Genomic DNA, 20057 nt, shown 5'->3' with positions numbered 1-20057 from the left:
GGCCCTAATGCAATGACTGGTGTCTCTGACAAGAAGAGGGAAGTTTGACACAGACACAGCGAGACGCACAGGGAGAAGGAATGTGAACATGAAGGCAGAGATCACAGTGACTCGTCTACTAGCCCAGGGATGTTGGCAATTGCCAACAAACCGCAGGAAGCCAGGGGATGGCGTGGAACAGGCTCTCGCTCCCCTAGAGCTTCCTGAAACAGCCCCGCCCGCACCTGGGTTTTGGACTTCTGCAAATAAGAGGCCCCCACTATGGCACTCTGTTTAAATGGCCCCAGGGACTGATACGCCTCCCACCCCTGCCTGCTCCCTCTCTCTCCTCCCGAGATCACCTTCCCCTATTCTAGCTGGATGGTTCCACTTGTCTTTTGAGTCTGGCCCCTGAACAGCCTCCTCCGTGAAGTCTTCCCTGGCTGAAAGGAGCCCAGCACCATTGGAAACCCGCATTGCAGGGGCTAGGGTTTGTGCAACCCTTTTAGACCAACAATTATACTTTCCGAGACTGTGGAAAACAAGTAGCCGCTCTGCAATTCAGCGCAGGAAATGAGCGAAGGAACCTCAAAACTTTAATGAGTCGTCTGGAAATTCTATTTTTAAACGAGCAGCCTGTAATTCATAGGCAAACGAAGCACAAAATGCCACAAAAGCATGTTTGCAAAAAAAAAAAAAAGTAAAGAAAATCTAATCAAGGGAGAATGGACGTCTGTATGTCAACGTGTTAAAATAGATATTATCGAAAAGGGTGAGAAATTAGCCACATCAATGCCAAATATTGGATTTGCCTGAAGACATTTTTGTGACCAAGTGAACGAAGTCACAATAATCACACTAAAGACAGAAAATTTTGTGTGTCCTTTTTTTCAAAAGGACTTTGCCTCTTTATTTTAAAAAATAAAGTGCACTCTTTATTATGTTCACCCTGTGGCTGGCACTGTGCTAAGCATCTCATCCACCCTAACATATTAAATCTTTATAAAAATCCAGTGTCATATAATATTATCATGCATATTTTGCAGTTGAGGACATTGAGGTTCAGAGAGGTTAAGTAACTTGCCCAAGGTCGCACAGCCAGGAAATGTTGGAGCAGGGATTTGAAGTCAGGTCTGTTGAATCCTGCACTACCCATCCCAACACACGCACACACACACCACACATGCACACATGCACACGCACACTCTGTGCTCCCAGCTTAACCAGGTGTCTGCCTATCGCTCTCTAAATGCAGTTGGCTGTTTCACCCTGTGCTTTGGGACCCCTTATCCATACCACCATGACCTGGTAAACACCTACCCACCCATATTCTAAGGCTCGGCTCATGTCATTAGACATAGAAATCTTTCTGGACGCGCAGGCAACCAAGACTACCCCTCCCCACCTTTTTCTTTTTCTCTCCAGCATAGTAGACCCTCCCCCGCTCTGAGCTGTGCGAAGACCAGAATCATCTCCACCTGGGACAGCCCTGCAGCCCAGTCTCCAGCACAATGCCTAATGGGAAACACTTGGGCAATTATTTGCCAAACGGAGAACAAACTGACTCCTCTTTGTTCTGGGCGATCTTCATTCTGTACACCAGTGGCTGTCATTCGGGGGTGCTTTTACCTCCAAGGAGACACTTGACACTGTTTGGAGACAGTTTGGCTGCCATAACTCAGGGGGTGCTGTTAGCACCTCCTAGGTAGAGGCCAGGGGCACTGCCAAGCACCCTACAGTGCACAGGACAGCCTGCCTCTCACCCACAACAAAGAATTCTCCCGCCTGAGACATTAGTAGCAGTGAGGCTGAGGAGCCTGACCTAGACCTTCTGTCTCCACAGCTACAACATACCCGAGACCTCCCCAGGTGGACTCCGGACGGGACTTAATGACCAATCCACTCCATGCATCTGTATCTGGATCTATGTTTTAATTTAATTTTACCCACTCACCTTTATTTAATTCACTTTAATTTTATTTTACCGGACGGTTTTACTCCATCTACCCACCAAATCCATTTTATTTTAATTCACTGACCTAATTTATTTAATTTTAATTCGACTCCATCGACCTGACCCACGCATCTTATTTGTTCTATTTAATCTTTTAATTCACCGGACCATTTTAATTTAATCTGTCCACTATTTTACTGACCGACCCATTTTATTACTGACCCGACCTTATCTTATTTTTAATCTTTGTTTATCTTACCTTATTTAATCTATTTTAATTTTAATTAATCTAATTTATTTTAATTCGACCCAAACCACCTTTGGCTTAATTCAACGTGGCACCACTATGCATCTGACGACCATGAATCCGACCAATCTATTTAATCTTATTTAATTTTGACCACCTTTTAATTTATTTAATCTTTAATCTGTTCATTTATAATTCCATTCGGACCATCTTTAATTCGCGATCCCACCGACCTGACGACACTTTACATCGCGACACTCACCCATCTTTGACCACTTAAGGGATGGATGGATGATGGAGGGATGAAGGGATGGATGATGGATGGAGGGATGGATAGAGGGATGGGCGAGTGAATAAGAGAAATGCAGAAGGGACAGAGCCAGACAAATTCGGTGTGCACACTGGAGTAATGAAAACCCTGTAGGATCGGGTGGCCAATCCAAGGACCAGAGTTTGGGGTCACCAGTTAGCCGTGTGGAAATGTCACGTTGGTCATTGTGATCAGCCCCCAAATGGCCATAAGGAGAAAATGGTCAAAGCAAAGCACCGACTAACAGTTTGGTTTGACAGACGCAGCGCCACAGGACTGCATGCTCTTTCCCACTGTTCTGCGCCCATGGTGGGATTTTTCAGGTTCTTAGGGCAAAGTCCCAGGTTGCTTATAATTCTACATTTACAGCCTGTGGCTCAGGGGAAAGTGGTTCCTCGTGTAACTTCCTCATGAAAACACAAAGCGATCACTGTGGGTTGAGTCGATGGTCGCATCCAGGTCTTTGAGCATTAAATACAAGCAGCTGTTTGAGGGGAAACAAGTTATAGGAAGGCAAATGTGCAGACTAGACTCTTTGATTATTAGTTCAGTGGAAACAGACGAGGGAGACCTACTTGTGTAATGAGAACGAGAAAAACAGCTCTTACTTGTACATACTGTAGAATTCCCAGCGCGCTTCCAAATTCGGCATCTTACCTGAGCGTCACAGTGATGCTGTGAGCAGGTGTCATCTCCGCTTTATAAAACACAGAGGAGCAGAGGAGTTAGGCTCAAGGTTTCCTAAAAGTCCAGACTCGGGAAGACTGACCCTCAGAGAGAGGAACGGATTCGGTGCCCATCGGCGTGGCTGTGGCCGTGGCCGTGGCCAGTGGGCTCTGGGTTTGCACCTTCCTGTCCTGGTGCCCTGGGCACCTCTGGGGCGTCTGGGCTGAGAAGGTGGGGCCAGGCAACGGAAGGGGGCATTTTCAAGCTCAGCGTTTCACTGGGCGATATCTAAACAGCCAATCAGAGAAAGACAGGCAATCTGTGAAAAGATGTCCCTCATCTGCGAACCGGGGTGTAGACCACAGGAGAGGAGGGCAGAGCCCTCCATGCCCTACCACGTGCAGGGACCCGTGTCCCCGACCGCGGACCACAGGCTCTATCTCGCGCTGGGCCTTCTCTTCATGGTTCGTCCCGGAAAGAAAAGGCAGCAGGAGTGGTCTGTTCGTTTGGGGTTCTGTCTGAGGTTTTCTCTGACGATTGGGACCGGCAATGTGTGCTCGTGCCAAAAGCAACAGAATATTTCAAGATTATCGTGAGCCTGTACTTGTCCGGCTGCTTTTAGTTCGGAATTCCCAAATCGCACCATAAATTTTCAGAATTACAGAAAAGAATGGTAGAGATGGTTAGAATTTGTGTTTAATGTGAAAAAATACATATTGGTATTCACTCTTCCTTACGTAGAAATCGACGCCGACGGCCCACACAGAGGCCTTCGCTATGTTTAGTGAAGCGACTGCACGTCAAGCGCCGCCCATGTTAATGACGATCATAAGCATCCTAGCTTTTCGCGGCCCCGTTTCATTGTGTAATTACGTTCCCACGTAAGTGACGTGCGAAGTTACAAAAAATTAAAACCAGGAATCATATCCTGGTGAGGCGTGGAGAAGTTTCTAGAAGCTGGTAGGCGGCAGCTCCCTTGTCTTCCCCGCCAGTCGTCACCCTCTTAACAGCTCATTTGCTCTGAACCAAGCAGCAGATAGAAAAAGTAGTTCTGCCCTTGATCGGCAGGTGGTGGTTCATCTGGGGGTGTCCGGAGGGAACAGGGCACAGCGGTGACTGGTTTCTGACCCGTCACCGGGGCATTGCCTCCAGACCCATGTTGAGAAGGAGCAGCCCAGTCTTTTGGGGGTGTTTTCACCCCAGCAGCAAAATGCATGCACGAGACACTCAGGAAGACAAGTGGATCTTCCAGGAGGGGCTGAGGGGCTGAGGGACATCGAGTGACGGGAAATGCGCCCAGCTGCCAGAAGCGAGGTTCGGTGGATCTGCCAGGGAACATGGAGGAGGCATGAGAATGACTGGGGTGTTCAGAGCAGCAGCAACTCTGCCTGACAGTGTCCAGCGCTTCCCAGGCTCCCCACTGTCTTCGGTCTCTTGTTGCCGCTGAGGCCAAATAAATGTCATTTCCCAGGGCTCTCTGGGAGGGTGGCCATGGCCTGAGACGCAGTCCCACAAGCAGCAGCTCCTGTGTCCTTCTCTCGTGGTCCAGAGCCTTCTGCGCCATCCTAAGAGGAAGCAGACCCCTCGTCCACTGAGACCCGAAGGCCCGGTCTTCAGACGGGAACATACCTGGGCCCTGAGAGGCGAGGGGGCGTGGACGGGGGTGCGGGCAGCTTTCCCCTGCCACGACAGTGGCTCCACCGTCTTCTCAAGAAATGGTTCCCCAGTGACATGGCTGACACAACGTTCGCTGATTGCCCGAGCTTGAATTTTAAAAGCCTGATTTTTAAAATGCATGTGTGAATATGTAAATTCGCTCATCCGCATATAAACATAGATCTCTACTATTAGGGAAGGGGAGCCAAAAGTTATCATTAAAGGCGTTCTTTGGTGGCAGGGAAGGAAGTTAGGACAGTATTTGCCTTGGGGACAGCCTGCTGCAATCTGCATGGATGCTCTGTAGATAAGGCTGGCCCTCCCTCTCGGGGCCTGGCAGAGGGTGCGTACGCCCCAGCTCAGAGGGAGCCAGGGCCCAGCGTTTGAGAAGGCAACGGCCGTGTGTCTCTCCTGTCCCCTCCCCCAGGAGCTTGCCAGCCATCTGCCCTGTCCCGAAACTGCCATGTCCCGTATCTGTCCACGTGTCACACTGATTCAGAAACCAAACTCCCACGACTGCTCGTTTCAGCACAGACGGTGGGAACGGGGGTCCCGCCCGGGTTCGTTCTAACCTGGCTTGTCTTTCCCTCTCGCGCAGGGGCGGATCTGCAGAAAAGCCGGAAAATCGAAAAAGTCCTTCAGTCGCAAGGAAGCGGAAGCCACCTTTAAGAGTCTGGTGAAGACGCATGAAAAGTATGGCTGGGTCACCCCGCCCGTCTCCGACGGCTGATGTCCGCTCCGCCAGGCGGATCAGACGCTTCAGCCACCTCTCCACACGCACAGACACCCGCCATCTCCTCCCGACACCGAGCATCGCCACCCTTTTCTACTCCAGCTGGAACAGAATCCTGAATCCAAGGAGACGTTTAAGTTATTTATGAACGGAAGCGTTTACAGAGAGAAGGAGGGAACGGACACAGTTCGGGATTACGTTTCGGTTCTAAACGAATGATCATCTCTAAGTCACTTTAGAACAAATGTTGAGATGGTGACATTCCCCAGCCCCAGTCACACTGCCCTTAGCTTCTTTCCGTGACAGCAGCTCCAAAGAGCAGGCAGGAGACCCGAGGCCCGCTGCTCACGCGACCCGTCCGTTCACGTCCGCTGTGCCCTGTGCCTCTGTTCCCCTCCCTGGCAGGGCAATGTCACTTGAAGACGTGTCTTTCTGTGGCCCCGTGTGACAACATGTAGACCTCATTCGTGCTATGACCTTTGGCTCCTGAAAACAAAAATTTAATATCGCCAGGTTCTAGTGATTTAAAACAACCGCCCTCTCGGTTCTAATGTGCTGTGTACGCTGATGGGGTGGTGAGCGTCTGTCCACAGAGAAACCAGCGCCCTCATGCGACAGGCGGGGCGCCATGGCCACGATGGGACGCAGAGTGCTGCGGGCGCCGGGCGCGCGCTCCCCGCGGACAGCCTCGGGTGCCCTGAGATGCTCCTCCAACCCGTGTTTCTGTTCCCGTGTTCTCTCCGCTGAGCACCCACCACCGAAAGCAAAAGACGATTCCCACTCACCGAAGTCATCTGACTCATTGTATCACGTGTGCTAGTGACAGGCGATGCCAGAACCGCCAGAGGGTACCAGGTGATCCTGCGATGATTTGCATGACCGGGTTTAACTCTTCACCCCGTAGTCACTTGTGTGTCCCCCGAGGCTGGGATGCCCAGGCCCCCTCGCTGTGACGTAAACTTCCTGCTACTTAATCACCCCACAGTTTCATTTCTCTCTTCTGTTAAGTTACTTAGAACTTTCTAAGAAACTCCATGAAAGGAGGAAACACTGTTTATAATATGCAGGAAGAGGGAAAATGTTCATCCAAGTGGGAAATCTTATTGGACACATTTTAATAAATCATGCATACCGACACACCGCCTCAAGAATCCAATCATTGCGGGCTATGCGTCCGTCTAAAATATTTAATCTAGTTTCACAACTTTAGTATTTCGAGTAATGCAGATAGCGCGACAGCATCCTGCATCGGGGTTCAGGGAATGAATCTCAGGAACCCACAGTCTTTACAAAAATCCGGTGAGTCGAAATGGTCCCCAGAAGCACCCAGCAGATAACTAGAAACTGGAGCATGAAGAGATGATTTGGCCAAACTTAAATGTTGCCAATTATATTTTCCCACTATGAAGGCTGAGAGGTCTTTGCTGATTACATAAAGTTCTTCACGCAGTCTTGGCTACTTGGGGCCCTGCTCACCGCCCAAGGTGGTCAGGGATCTGATCTCTTCTCTGAGGACAGGGGGTCCAGTCCTCCCCGTGCGACTAGCCATTTGCCAAATCCACCCTTTATTGCCGCTTTTATCATTTCGCCATATTCTTATGCATCCCAAATACACATGCAGCTTTGTCCGGCCAAAATGGCAGCGTACCGAGGATGCGTGACCTCTTGTTCAAGCTCCCTCTGAGGACCAGTAGTCATGAAATCTGATGACAATGAACTTAAAGCGTCCACTCATCCGATCCTTCGTCCTGGAGCGTTGACACTGAGCGGGCAGGGCAGTCTTCGGGCCCTCGGCCGTTCGCCGTAATGGAGTCACACTGGCCACTGAAGCTCCAGGACAGGAGCAGCTTGCTAGGGGAGGCGCCTGAGTTTGCTTCTTTCCAGACAGCTCCCTCTCTAATGTAACATTAAAGGTCGCGTCCTTCAAGGACCCGTATGTGTGTATTTGGAGATCTTTCTATTTGTCCAGAGCTCGGTCACCCAGCTGTCTGCCAGCTGCGTGAAGAGCTCATGCACCGTTGTGTCAGGGGACGCCATCCTCAAGGAGCAGCCACGAGGGGCCTTACCACCCAGGGGCGGGCCGACCGACAGCCGACAGCAACGGGGGACATTTGGCTCAATTTCCACATCTCCGTACGCCTTGAATTGCATCTGTTTTAAATGGCACTTCCGTTACGTTTGTTAGAAACTGGAAGTTGTAAGAGAAATATTCTTTTTTTTTAAGCCTACAGCACCTGGTCTTCCCAGGTGGTCTCCCATCCAAGTACTAACCAGGCCCGACCCTGCTTAGCTTCCGAGATCAGATGGGATCGGGCTTGTTCAGGGTGTCATGGCCATAGACGAGAAATATTCTTTAGTGAAAAAGATACCATTTCTCACTTAAATTGGTAAGACTGCTTCACTTTAAAGCAGTGGGGAATAATCAAAAACTGCACTATTGCCTTGACCCTTAGTCACAAGCAAGAACTCGCTTCCTGGCGGTTGGAAGCTTGTCGGCAGACATGGCGGTGTCGGCCAGATATCAGCCCTTCCGATGTCTTCACAGTGGGTCGTGCCTGCCTTCAGCTCATCCCAGCCCTCCGAGGTGGGCACCTGCCTGCGGGGCCCAGGGTGGGAGGAGCCAGACCCAGAGCCAACAAGCCAGCTGGCTGGGGTCACGTTCCCACACAGGCCGAGAAGCCCATCCCTCCAGAAAGGCAGCAGGGGAGAAATTAGACCCAATGCGGACGTGTACACCCCGCCAGCTCGCACCCCAGTTACTGGCAGGAACACCAACCCCCCCAGAGGCCAGAGCCAATGGAAGGAAGAAATACAGACATGCGCACTTCCAGGCTGCCCCAAATCCTTTCTACCTGGCAGTTTTCCTGGACCAATAGCCTCTATTCCTGGGTGCCTCCCTCTGCAGGCCACTGTGTATGAGAGCTGCATGTATGCGGTTCACTGTCTTTCTGGAAGAGCAAGATGACTTATGCCTTAGGAAGTTCCATGTGAGCAGCAAGGTTACCATGCATTTCCACACGTACACACATGCACATGCATACACATGCACATGCACATGCATACACACGCACATGCATGCACATGCAAGCACACACACGTACATATTCCTTAGAAGGCTCACAATCTCTAAAACCCATTACTCAGAAAAAGCAAGAATTAGGCCTAAATTTGTTGGCTCCCAAGTTCACTCTACCTCTCAAAATTAGACCTTATTTTTTAAAAAGGAAATCCGTGGAAAGGAAAAAGACCCAGCTAGACAGCCACGTGCCCGTTCTCCTATCCGAGCCTCGGCATCCCTGGCTGTGCCCCTGCCTCCAGGTTGGAGTGAGAATTCACCCACACATGAGGGAAAGTACTTGGGAAACCAGACTTTGTCGTGTGAACTTTAGGGATTATTTTTACTGTATCGAGGAATTTGTATTACGACAGGCTTTCGCCACAACACGCTTAGATCAAGACCAGACTGAACCATCACGCTGGTTCTGATACGAGACCCTTCTCATCACGTGCTGGCTTTCCGTCTCCAGCCCCTACTTTAAGTCAACCATCCAAGCCTGTTAGCCATCTGTCCACTCCTCACTCAGACACAGCGAATGCGGGAGCGTGAGGCACATCTCCCTCCACTCCCCTACTCCCCACCTCCGGAGGTGCTCATAAGGCAAGAACAGCACACAGGAACCAGCAACAGGTGAGTCGAGACCAAAGACACCGAGGTGCTCAGCCGCCGGGCAGACTCAGCGGACGCCCTGCGGGCGGAGGGCCCCTCACTGACAACCGGGCAGGTTTCACAGAGAAAGTCGGACTTGAGCGACGGCTAGCAAGAGGGAAGAAGGACAGGCATAGAGACGGGGAGAGCCGAGGGTGCCCTCATACCGGGCATGGGCACCGTCCACACCGGCCCTGGGGGCAGCTCCTGTCACGTCTCACCTGCAGGGACCCTGCCTACAGATCTGATTTCAGGAGGCGGGACTCACTCTGTTCAACTTCACGGCCCAACACGGCGTGTGGGGCTGGCCCCTGACCTAAGAATTCTATCCCAGTGAAAGCTTCTAAGAACATGCAAAATTTTAACGGAATTTGCTTTCCGGAGGGGCAGAGCTAGTTGGACAACTCAGGAGGGTAGACCCGCTGAATCAGGGAGGCCACCTAGTCTAGCTTCATAGACTCGGCAGTGGAGGAAACAAGCCCAGAGGGGTTGAGTGGCTTTTCCAGGTCACCGTGGGACATGGGCCAAGGCCCGTTCTGCAGGTGCAGCCTGATCCTCCGCGATGCTGCCGTGGACCGTTCAGCAATTCACAAGGCCCCATCCGAGCACACGCTTCTTAGCCCACTGCTGGGTCAGGGGACCGCACGTCTTCCGAGCGGCTGGGAGACACCCAAGGTGACACCCTGTGTGTCAAAAGTGAGTCGGGGCAAAGGGCAGCTCCCACTCCCGCGTGCTCCAGGAAGCTGCAGGGAGGGACTTAGACCTCAGCCCATTTGATCACAATCAGCACTTGTTTTCCCCTCTGAAGACATTAAAATAATCACCACTCCATTCCTCGGCTTTCTGCCACAGGCAGTCTTACCTTTCTGATTCAGGCAGGCTCCAATTTACAGAGTATCAAGTGTCACTCAATCCCTGAGTCCATCTGACCCACAGGCTGTGGCCAATGAACTGGAAAGGACAAATAAACATGGTCGACATCCGAGAAGGCAATAAGCTATGTAAACTTCATTCCAGAAGAAATACAGGAGCAAAGCGTGCTGGCCTAGGAGACATAACCAAGGAGAAGTATTTGAACAGAGTAAAGATGCAAAGGAAAGCAAGATTTAATTTCAAGGTCAAACAGGGCTAGACACACAGAGGGGACTGGGAAGGGAGTGGGGTTGGCCTTCATGGTCACGCTCTTGGGTCAGAATAAGTACCTGCACTGCTTCCTCCTGTGGGTTCACTCTGGCGTGTCCCCATTTCTCTACTGGTGGCAAATTAAGTGTCTGTCCTCCCTTGTAGACATGCGATCGCTTTGTATCTGACGTCAGCAGGACAGGGGCTGGTCAAAACTACCCAAACGCATGCTTGGGGGCTCTGCTTTGTCTGTCGCTTATGTGTTTGTCACAAAGAGTTTTCCTTCCATACCAAAATAAATGCTCCATGTTCATGAAAGCAAGTTATTTTTACTTAAAAACAGGGAAATGGTAGCGATATCGAGGTAGATGGAGACACAATCTGTTTGCAAAAAACGAAGTTAAGTCAATCTGTTCGGTGTCCTGTGAGGATTCTGTGTAACTGTGCAGGGACTGGTTGAAAACAAAACTTTTCGTTGTTTAAACTTATCCCACGGAGCTTTTTAAAAGATTTTTCTTTTTTTTTTGAGTCATGAAAAGTTTTCTAATAAATAATTTTGAAGGATAAATACAATCCAATAAGCCTAAACAACGTGAATAAACTTTCCCATAGGGAACCACTCTTATTTTCGTCTTGTCTACATTTACAGTTTTTAATTTCTCAAAGACCTTTAAGATCTATCTGCTTACATTATTCCTATAGCAATGCCGTGGGGTGAGTTAGTGGCCGGTACTCTGCCAAACTTGTGGACTGGAAACGAGCTTTTAACACGTACTTGATTTTTCTAATCTGATTTTATGTCAACGTGGTCAATTACTTTCCCGTGTCGCAAAAACGTTACATTAAAGTCGATCCTCAAACCACATTTAAACCTCTGACTCCAAGGAATATTTGTAGCTACAACTTTTCGGAGGTTTACCACTTTTCAATAATGCAGATCGCTTTGCATTTGAGAGTACACCTTACCTGTACCAAATTCTGTGTATCTACACACACACACACACACACACCTGATTTCTATAACCTCATTCTCATTGCTTAGAGGGCTTGCTTCTCACTTGACTCTAGTTCCTACATTTTATGGGGCTGCTTTTCTGTAAAACATAATGAATTTCTGAAACAACTCGCAGCTCTGTGCCACGCTGCCCTCTGCATCCGCTGCCCTTCTGTGATCCGGGTCCTCCCGCGCCCCACCCTCCCACCCGCTCCAAGCGGTGGGCTAGATGCAGCTTTCGGTAAATAACAGCATGGAGCTCCCTAAAATTTACTCTGGAAAGTTAGTGTCAGAAACGAAAGCGAAGGCTCTGACTTCTAATTTCCAGGCCAATTATTTACATAATACGTGAGCTGGAGAGGGTCTTGTCATTTAATTTGGTTTGGTCTGTCCCAGGCTGTGTCTTCAGTTCAGACCCTGTTCCTGTCACATAGGTTTTAAAATTAGCCTGTTCCAATGAGTTCTAATAGTGAAAGGGTTCTTCACGCAGGGGAAGTATAACCTAGAGACCCCGTTTTTCAGAAGGGTGTTGTAAGGCACAGGGAGTTAAACGCACGGTCCAAGGTCTTCACATAATCTGTCGTAATGCTGGGACCAGAAATGTGGCCTTGTTTCTTCTAGCCATGTTGCCTTAGAGCATACCAGGCATCTGCACACACGTGCATGTGATGCATCTAAGAACCGGGTACTACCTGAAACGCGAAGAGAAAGAATTACAGGCAAAGTAGTGGGGTGAACGGTGAAGCCCAAAAACATATGCCCATGTCCTGACTCCTGGAAATGGCAAACATGACCGTATTTGGAAAGAAGAGTCTTTGCAGATGTGATTAAGCTAAGGATCTCAAGATGAGATCTTCCTGGACTGAGGCTTGGCCTTAAGTCCAATGACAGATGTCCTCATAAGAGAAACATGGAGGGGAACAGACACGAGATGTGAAGACAGAGGCAGAGATTGAGGTGACAGGTCTGCAGCCGGTCGGGGCATCACCACAGATATGGAAGTCACATGCACACTCGCCTCTCAGCCCGTCCTGGCAGGGACGTCCTGCCCCACAGTGCCTGTCCAGAGGGCACTGTCTCTGCCTCTCCCCCAGCAGCCTCCATGGTGGGAGCCAGGCCACCCCCTCGGCAGCCCAGCGCTGGGGCGCAGGTGAGTGCGGGCCTGGGGGGTGCTCTGCTTCTCGGCCAGCCCGTCACCAGGCCCTGCCACAGGAGGGCCACCAGACCGCTGCTTCTCCGGGGGTGCTTCGGGGTGAAAGGGGGTGGTGTGGCCAACAGGCTCCGCCTGGGCTGAGGGTCACAGAGCGCCTCTGCAGGTCGGCTCATTTCAGCAGGAGGCCCACATCCACCCCCTCGGGGAGAAGCACCACTGCCCACCGCGCCTCTTCCCTGTTCCCTGTCAACTCTGCTCTAGGTCATGAGCACCCGAGGGCGGTGTGTCACCCCAGTCTGGCTGCTTGGTCCTGCAGGCGCCTCCCCTCGGTCCTCACCCATCACCCACCGCCGGCTCCGCCCCCTGGCTGTGAGCGGACACCTCTCGGTACCACTGGACCATCAAGAGGAACGGAAAGGAATGAGCAGCCTTGGTAGAAAAAGGTAAATCCTCTCCAGGAAGGGAAGCTGCCAGCCCTGCAAATTCATCGCCATCAACTGAGGACACATCACTGCCTCCAAAAAACAGACGTCCCCGGCCGCCCATGGCAGGCCCGCCACGTGGGCCCCGGCACGCAGGACCCTGGGGTGGGGCAAGGGGGCAGCACAGTCCAGGCAGGAGGCTCTCCCCGCCCTCAGGCTCTCTCAGCCACCTCTCTCTCCACCGGCAGAAGGTGCAACTTCTCCCCAAACCAGGGCACAGGGCAGTTGCCCCCACACTAAGTAGCCACCGTGCCGGCCACTCTCGCAGCCACCCCCCGTCCCCACCTGCCTGCTGGAACCGAGCCCCACACGCAACCCAGCTCCGCCTGCCTTGTGCATGGCAGGTGCTGGGACACCTGGCGAAGGGGTAACGAGAAAGAGAAGCTTTGCATTAGCGGGAGGCGGGGACGGGGACGGAGGGACCAGGGAAGACCGGCCAGCGTCCTTTCCTGTCCGAGGCTGCCGGCTTCCGAGCGGCTGCGCCAGCGCACGGCTGGTTCTGGGCAAGGCCGCTCGCCTCTCTCCTGAGAGCGGATCCAGGCAGGGGCCGCATGAGACACGCGACCTGTGACGCACTCAGTCTGCTGCGGGGTCGGCTTCTGTCACCGGGATGGAGAGGGGCAGACGTGCCTCTCCGGTGGGACCTGGTCCCAGTGCTTTCCACGTGGGGGACAGTCCTGGAGACGACACCGTTCGGAGTCCTGGGGTCGGCTGCCGAGGCCCGTCCACAGGCGGGCGCGTGCTCCTGTCCCCAGCCTAAAACGGGACACGCCCGTCCTGAGCTCACCATGTGCTTCGCCTTCTCTCTCGTCTGGAGAACTCTGTTTTCTCTTTCAAACGCTCCCTTTCCTTCGCCACGATTTCGAACATTGGGCGGAGGAGGAGACGCGTCGATAAAGGACGTCTGTCCTGCTTGGGCACGTGGCGGGGACCTGTGGTCCTGGGGCCCGGCGGGGTGCTGGGACAAGGAGGCCAGGCCGAGCGAGGCCGCGTGGGCCTGGAACCCGCGGAATTTGCACGGACGACGCCGACGGCCCGCTCGAGCTCCCACGTTCTGTTTGTAAGCGTCTCTGTTTTTATTTTTATTTTTTTCCATTTCAGAAGAAGGAAACAGACATATTCCCTATAATTTTTTCAGTCTAGAAACATGGCGAGGCAGCGGTAAGAACGCAGAAAGGGGGAGGCGCCCACGGTCGGGGCCTGCGAGAGGCGGGCGGGGACTCACACGCGCGAGGTGCTACTGCCATTTCAGGCACGCGGGGGACGTGCGAGACCCCCCATTTTCCTCCAGCCTGGTATGGGGGGGGAGGGCGGGAGGACACAAGGGAATCAAGGAAGGTTCCAGATAATTCCAGCAGGATCGTTTCTCCAAGTCCCCTCGCGGCCCCTGCAGGAGTGTAGTATCCATGTGTGCACTTTGCATAGGCGTGGGGTCCCCTAGGGAGGCCCCCTGAAGTCCCTAGCAGAAGCTCAGGTGGGCCTGGGGACCACCGGTCACAGTGCCCAGTTGCCTGGGTTGCCATTCTTCAGGTGACCCAGGAGTGGCATTCTCAGCGATGAGGATGAATCCGAAAAGATGGCTTACACTCTGGGGCTGGGCCCACGGCGGGGGTCGGCGGGGGGTTGCGGGGCAGCGGGACACACCTGGACCACGTGCAGGCACGACCCACACAGGGCCGTGAAACAGGGGAGTGGCCCAGTGTGGCTGGCAGACCCGCGGCCCCCGAAGGCATCCTAGTGGAAGTTCCACCCCCCGAAACCTTGGCAGCGTGGCTAGGGTTCATCCAGGAGTTTGTTCTAACGAGGTGCCAAAGGCCGAGTCATCGGTGGACAATGTGTGAGGGCGACGTACCCTCCTCTGCTCCTTTTGTCCTGTGTCCTGAGGTGGCACAGACACAGGCAGTGCGCATGCGCTTCCCCGGCCTCTCACGACGTCCTGTGGGCAGGATCAGAGACGACGGAGTGGACAGCAGCATCGTCCAGAGGACTGAAACCACCGGGCAACCATCCCCGAGAGCGCTGATTAATGGTGCGATGTCAGCCCAGCCTCCCCCAGTGTCCCAGAATATGCCCTGTTCTGCTCAAGGGCTGTCTCGTCTCGCCGCTGGAACGTGACCCGGACACCTGGGGGACGGATGGAGCTCACGCCCTGAGAACAACCTCCGAAAACCCTCTCCCTGCCCCAGCAGGCCCTGGCGGGCCCGTGGCATCATGGGTGGCGGCATCGTGGGTGGCGGGGTGGTGGGTGGCATGCTCGTGAGCTTTGCGGACAGCAGGCATGTGGCAGGGAGGCCACGGTACACGCTGCAGAATGAAGGCCTGGGACAAATCACGGGGCCAGTCCGGGACAAGCTGAGATGTGACCTACGCACACAAAGGATCCCGGACTCTCACTACACGACGGAGGCTCAGAGGCCTTCTCTATAATTTACAGAAGACCCAGAATTCAAGAGTGACACACTCGCTGCCACCAAGACACTGTCCAGACAGGCCCCCGTGGATCCAGGAGGTAGAGTTGCCACGGCTGTGCTGCTGGGACCACGAGAAGCGGGTTGATTTTAATTCCAGACTCCGTTTCTCTGCTGCATATGAGCGGGGACGGGTGAAACCCTCAGCCCACACCTTCTCCGACACACGCAAAAAGCCTGGGCATTTTCCACGTATGAATGCTTACATGCATAGTTGAGCTCGCAGGAAAGTAAGGAAAATTCTCCGAAGAAACAAGTAAGGTCAGACCCCAGACCCAGAGAAGTTAGGAGGCCCTGACCCAGGACACTGTGATTCCTGTCTCCAAGGCGTCGTCCATTTGTGTAGCTCTGTGGGGACAGGACACACGCCCTGGATGAGACACAGCGGGTACACCCGTACACCCACCTCCAGTTAGCGGGGACCCAGGGAGAGTTTCTTTAGGGTCCACACGGAGGAGCAGGACTGTTGGGCCCTAGGTATCCAAACACTTAATTTTTATTAAATTCTGATGGATTGCACTAGAAAATTTCACCAGGCTATGCTCCCCCGGAAATGCAAGTGCAGCCTTCAAATATTTGCAAATCTAATGGGTGTAAAGTGACTGCGTTTTTTTCAATTTGCAATTCTTTAATTAGTAGTGGGTTTAAACAGCTCCTATTGTGTGAGTCTTTGAAGTTTTCTTCTTCTGTAAATTGCCTCTTCGTACTCTTTGCTCATTTTTCTGCTCAGGTTCTTGACTTTTTCGTGTTGATTTTAGCGTTTCCTTGTATAACTTATTTTTCCGTTATTCATTTCAGGCCATAGATGTTTTACCGCATCGGTACTGCACATAAATCTTTACCACGATATCGCTAAATTCATCGGTAGTTTATTTTGTCTTACAATACCTGGGGATTTTATTGAGCGAGTCCTCTGCCTCCATGTTGCATGGGTACCGTTGACACCCTCCTCTGTTACGCTTCCTGTGCAGAATACTCTCGTGTGTGCAGGCTCTCCGGCCCTGTCTTCCACATCGTTGGGCTTTTTTCCCCTTCAAAAATAGCGTATCGTGTTTATCGCAACATCTTTGCAGAATGTCCTGATATCTAGCAGGACAAGTCCCCGCTTATTCTTCTTTTTCCAAGCCTTTAGAGATTCCAAATAAATTTCATAGCAAGTTTATCAAGTCCCTAAAAAAAAAAAAAAAGTCAACTACGATGTGGTCGGTCTTACATTAGATGTATGGCTTAATTTAGGGGGAAAAAATGTCTTCTTTATGATATTGTCATCTCATCCTGGAGCATGGATTGTTTCTTACTTATTCACATCAACTTCTGGGACCATCACTAGAGTTTTAAGAAGTTTCACATAGTCTTAGATGATTCCCACACACTATATAGTTTTTGTTATTATTGAGAGTAGCATCTTAATATTTTATTATATTTCCTAGCTGATTATTTCTGGAGTCAAGAAACACAGTTGATTTTTAACTTAAACAGGTATCTCTCAACATTTCCAAGCCTTCTGATTGTAATCATGTGTTTACGCTACTGGTTTTTCTTGCAAGGTGGTCATATAATTTGCAAACGTTCACCTTGTATTAAAGTGATTCGCGTATTGACCTTTTGGAGAAGGCAGATTCATGTATGACCCATTTTTATCACGATGGCACCAAGCAAAGGGCAAAGATGTTCAATTAACATTTACTGAATGCATAAATGAATGACAAGTCATCAAAAAACGAGGTGAACGAACCGAGGCCATTCAGAAGTGAACAATTCAGTCAGATTGGGTTGATGTCCAGTTGACTGTCACGGGTGTCTGACTGAATCTAATTCGGGGCCCGTGTCTCTGGGGACTCATTATCTAAGAGAAATCATAGTCTACCCAACAGAGGTAAAGACAGAATCAGTGAGTGAATAACACACAAACGACAGGCAAACAAGTCATGCAACGGCACAAGTCGGCGCCACCTTGAACTTCTCTGCCTTCGCCAGGTGGGGCCAGCAGGGCTCAGGGCACTCCAGCCCAGAGGGACTCTGGGACAGGCCAGGACGGGGCCAGGCTGGCGGCCCGCTTTGTCTTCTTCTGGGTCCACAAGCCCAGAACAGCCAATCGTTCCATTCTTCCTGGAGTGGCTTTTTGGGCTGGTGATCAGGAGGAAAGGACTGGTCCCCTGGGATCCAAAGCGGACCGGCCTTGGGGGGGGCTGTAAGGGCACACGCTCAGCCACGCGAGGGCTGGCCGCCGGCACTGCCGTCTCTGCTCACCACGTGGGCTCCTCACCCAAGGCTGTGGGCCCAGAATTTCAGCCTCCACAAAGACCTCCACCGTGCCCGCTAACATCTCTGATGTCCTCTGACCTCCCAGAGCTGTCGGCCCAGTGCCTTGTGTCCCCCTCCACCAGGCAAGGACCGAGAGCTAAAGTCGGCTGTGGTGAGGCCCACTGTCCTCGCCCCGCCTGCAATCAGCCGGGTCCGCCGTTGCTCATACTGAAATGCTCTAGGACCCACCAAATGAGGGATTCTCCTTTCTCTGGGCTGTTCTGAACTTGAAGCGGCTGTGACCACAATGAGTGGGCAAAGACCAGCCCAGCGGTCTTCCTTATCCTGGGCCCTCTGCCTACAGGATCCCATGTCCAGCACAGCTGGTTATGGCTGGCTGTGCTCCTGCCTTCTGCCCGGGGGTTTAGATTCTCATTCCTCAAGTTGTCCAGGCCCTTGAAAAAGCTCCATCATTCGGTCTGGGACAAAATGACAAATGGCCCCCGAAGCCGTGGCAGAGCCTCTGGTGGCATCGACAGGTGGCAATCCTACAGCTTGAACACTGTGGTCTCTTTCACTACCCTCCCGCCCTCTTATTTAGGGCTGGCTTAATACCCACTGGGTTACCATGAAGCAATTTTTTTCCAGTTCTTTAATAGAAAAAAAAATACAATGCTAGCAGGTCTAATTTTTAGGCGAGCAGATTCTCGTTAGAAATTTGCAAATGCAGGTTCTCTTCTCTGCGTGGTACATAACATTTATCTTCTTTCATGAAGGGAATGCACTGGACCTTGCAGAGCTTGACTTATGAACAATGGAAAGTAGCTCCACGTGTACTGAAGGCGGCCTTCTAAAACTCCCCCCTCCACACGGAAGAGAACGCGGGGCCCCTTCCCACCCCAGACACAGCGTCAGCCACCAGGAGGGAACGAGACAGTGTGCAGCTTTCATGACATCTGCTCAGCTCCTTCCCACAGCTCAGTTCCCCAACACCCACCCCCCATCCTAAACACTGGCCCTCAAACCCTCTGGTCTGTTCCTGTGCAATAGGCATACAGCTCCAGGGAGCATATGATGGTTAATTTTAAGTGTCAACTTGCCTGGGCCATGGGGCGCCCAGATATTGGGTCAAACGTCATTTTGAGTGTGCCTGTGAGGGTGAGTGAAGTTTACATTTAAGTCAGTGATTGCCCTCCGTAGCGTGCGTGGGCCGCATCCAATGAGCCGAAGGCCTGACTAGAACAAAGGGCTGACCCTCACCGCAGTAAGAGAGAATTTCTCCTGTCCAAGCGCCTTAGATCTGGGGAGTTCTCACTGACCGCTGAAAGCGCCAGGCGTGGAATCAGGACATGTGCATTCTTTCCAGCTCTACTGCCCCCTACTTCCTGATGGTCAAGTCACCTTCCTGGGTATCACTGTCACTAACAGGACACATCGCTAATGAGAAGGGGTAAGATGAATATCTCACATTTCTTTATTTTTAACATTTTTTCTAAGTGTCATGAAGCATGGCTCCTGGTCTGTCATGTCCATTGCTTATATCAAATGCCTAGCATGTCTGGCACACAGCAGGTGCTCAGTGAAAAGCTGTACGATGGATGGATGAGTGGTGGGTGGACAGAAGGATGGATGGATGGATGGATGACGATGGATGGATGGATGGATGTACGGTTGATGGATGGGATGGATGGATGGATGGATGGATGATTGGATGGATGGATGGAAGGGATGGATGGATGACGGATGGATAAATGGATAGTTGGATAGATGATTTGATGGATGGTGTGATAAATAATTTATGTGGCAACTTGACTGCATTACAGAATGCCCAGATACCTGGTTAAGCATTATTTCTGGGCGCATCTGTGGCAGTGTCTCCAGAAGAGATTAGCATTTGAAGCAGTAGAATCTATGGTAAAGCTGTCTTCCCAGTGTGGACAGGAGTCACGCACGCTGCTGTGCACCTGTGCAAGTCCTGAGTCTACAGCACAGAGTGACGATGGGGAAGCAGGGAACAGGGATGGGACATGGCCCGTAGTGTAGACATAATCCTAACAAAGCGACACGGAATCCAGAGTTAACCGGTGTAGACCTTCTGAGTCGGTCTGGCTGGGAACTGGGATTCTCAGCAGCTGAGTTTTCCTAGGGCTGCCCTGGCCAGCTGTCCCTCACGGAGTCCAGAAGGACCCCAGTCCTGGACTCCTCCACTAACAGGCATATTGGTCAGACCAGCCTTAGACTCATCTTGGACTATCATCCCACGAGCTCATTTTCGATGACCCTTTATTTCCCAGCATCGTTGCAGGTTGAGCTGGTTCACAGAGAAGATATTCCAGGCCAAAA

General features: G+C 51.7%; 1 protein-coding gene and 1 non-coding gene across 2 annotated transcripts in view; one reads left to right on the top strand and one right to left on the bottom strand.

Annotated features, from left to right (window-relative positions):
- UBE2QL1 (ubiquitin conjugating enzyme E2 QL1) overlaps positions 1-6682 on the top strand; it is a 45027-nt gene extending 38345 nt beyond the window's left edge. Inside the window, exon 2 of the mRNA XM_039842813.1 lies at positions 5411-6682. Within this exon, the coding sequence (XP_039698747.1) occupies positions 5411-5542 (132 nt within the window). The 3' untranslated portion in view covers positions 5543-6682. The remainder of the gene's footprint in view (positions 1-5410) is intronic.
- A 1085-nt stretch (positions 6683-7767) lies between these two features.
- On the bottom strand, positions 7768-7886 carry LOC120586374 (5S ribosomal RNA). Its single transcript, XR_005648698.1, has one exon. It is a non-coding gene; the product is annotated as a 5S ribosomal RNA (ribosomal RNA).
- Positions 7887-20057: the final 12171 nt, after the last annotated feature.

This window comes from Pteropus medius, unplaced genomic scaffold (genome assembly GCF_902729225.1).
Source record: "Pteropus medius unplaced genomic scaffold, Ma_sr-lr_union100, whole genome shotgun sequence".
Taxonomy (NCBI): Eukaryota; Metazoa; Chordata; class Mammalia; order Chiroptera; family Pteropodidae; genus Pteropus; species Pteropus medius.
This window is presented reverse-complemented; position numbering and strand designations above follow the sequence as displayed.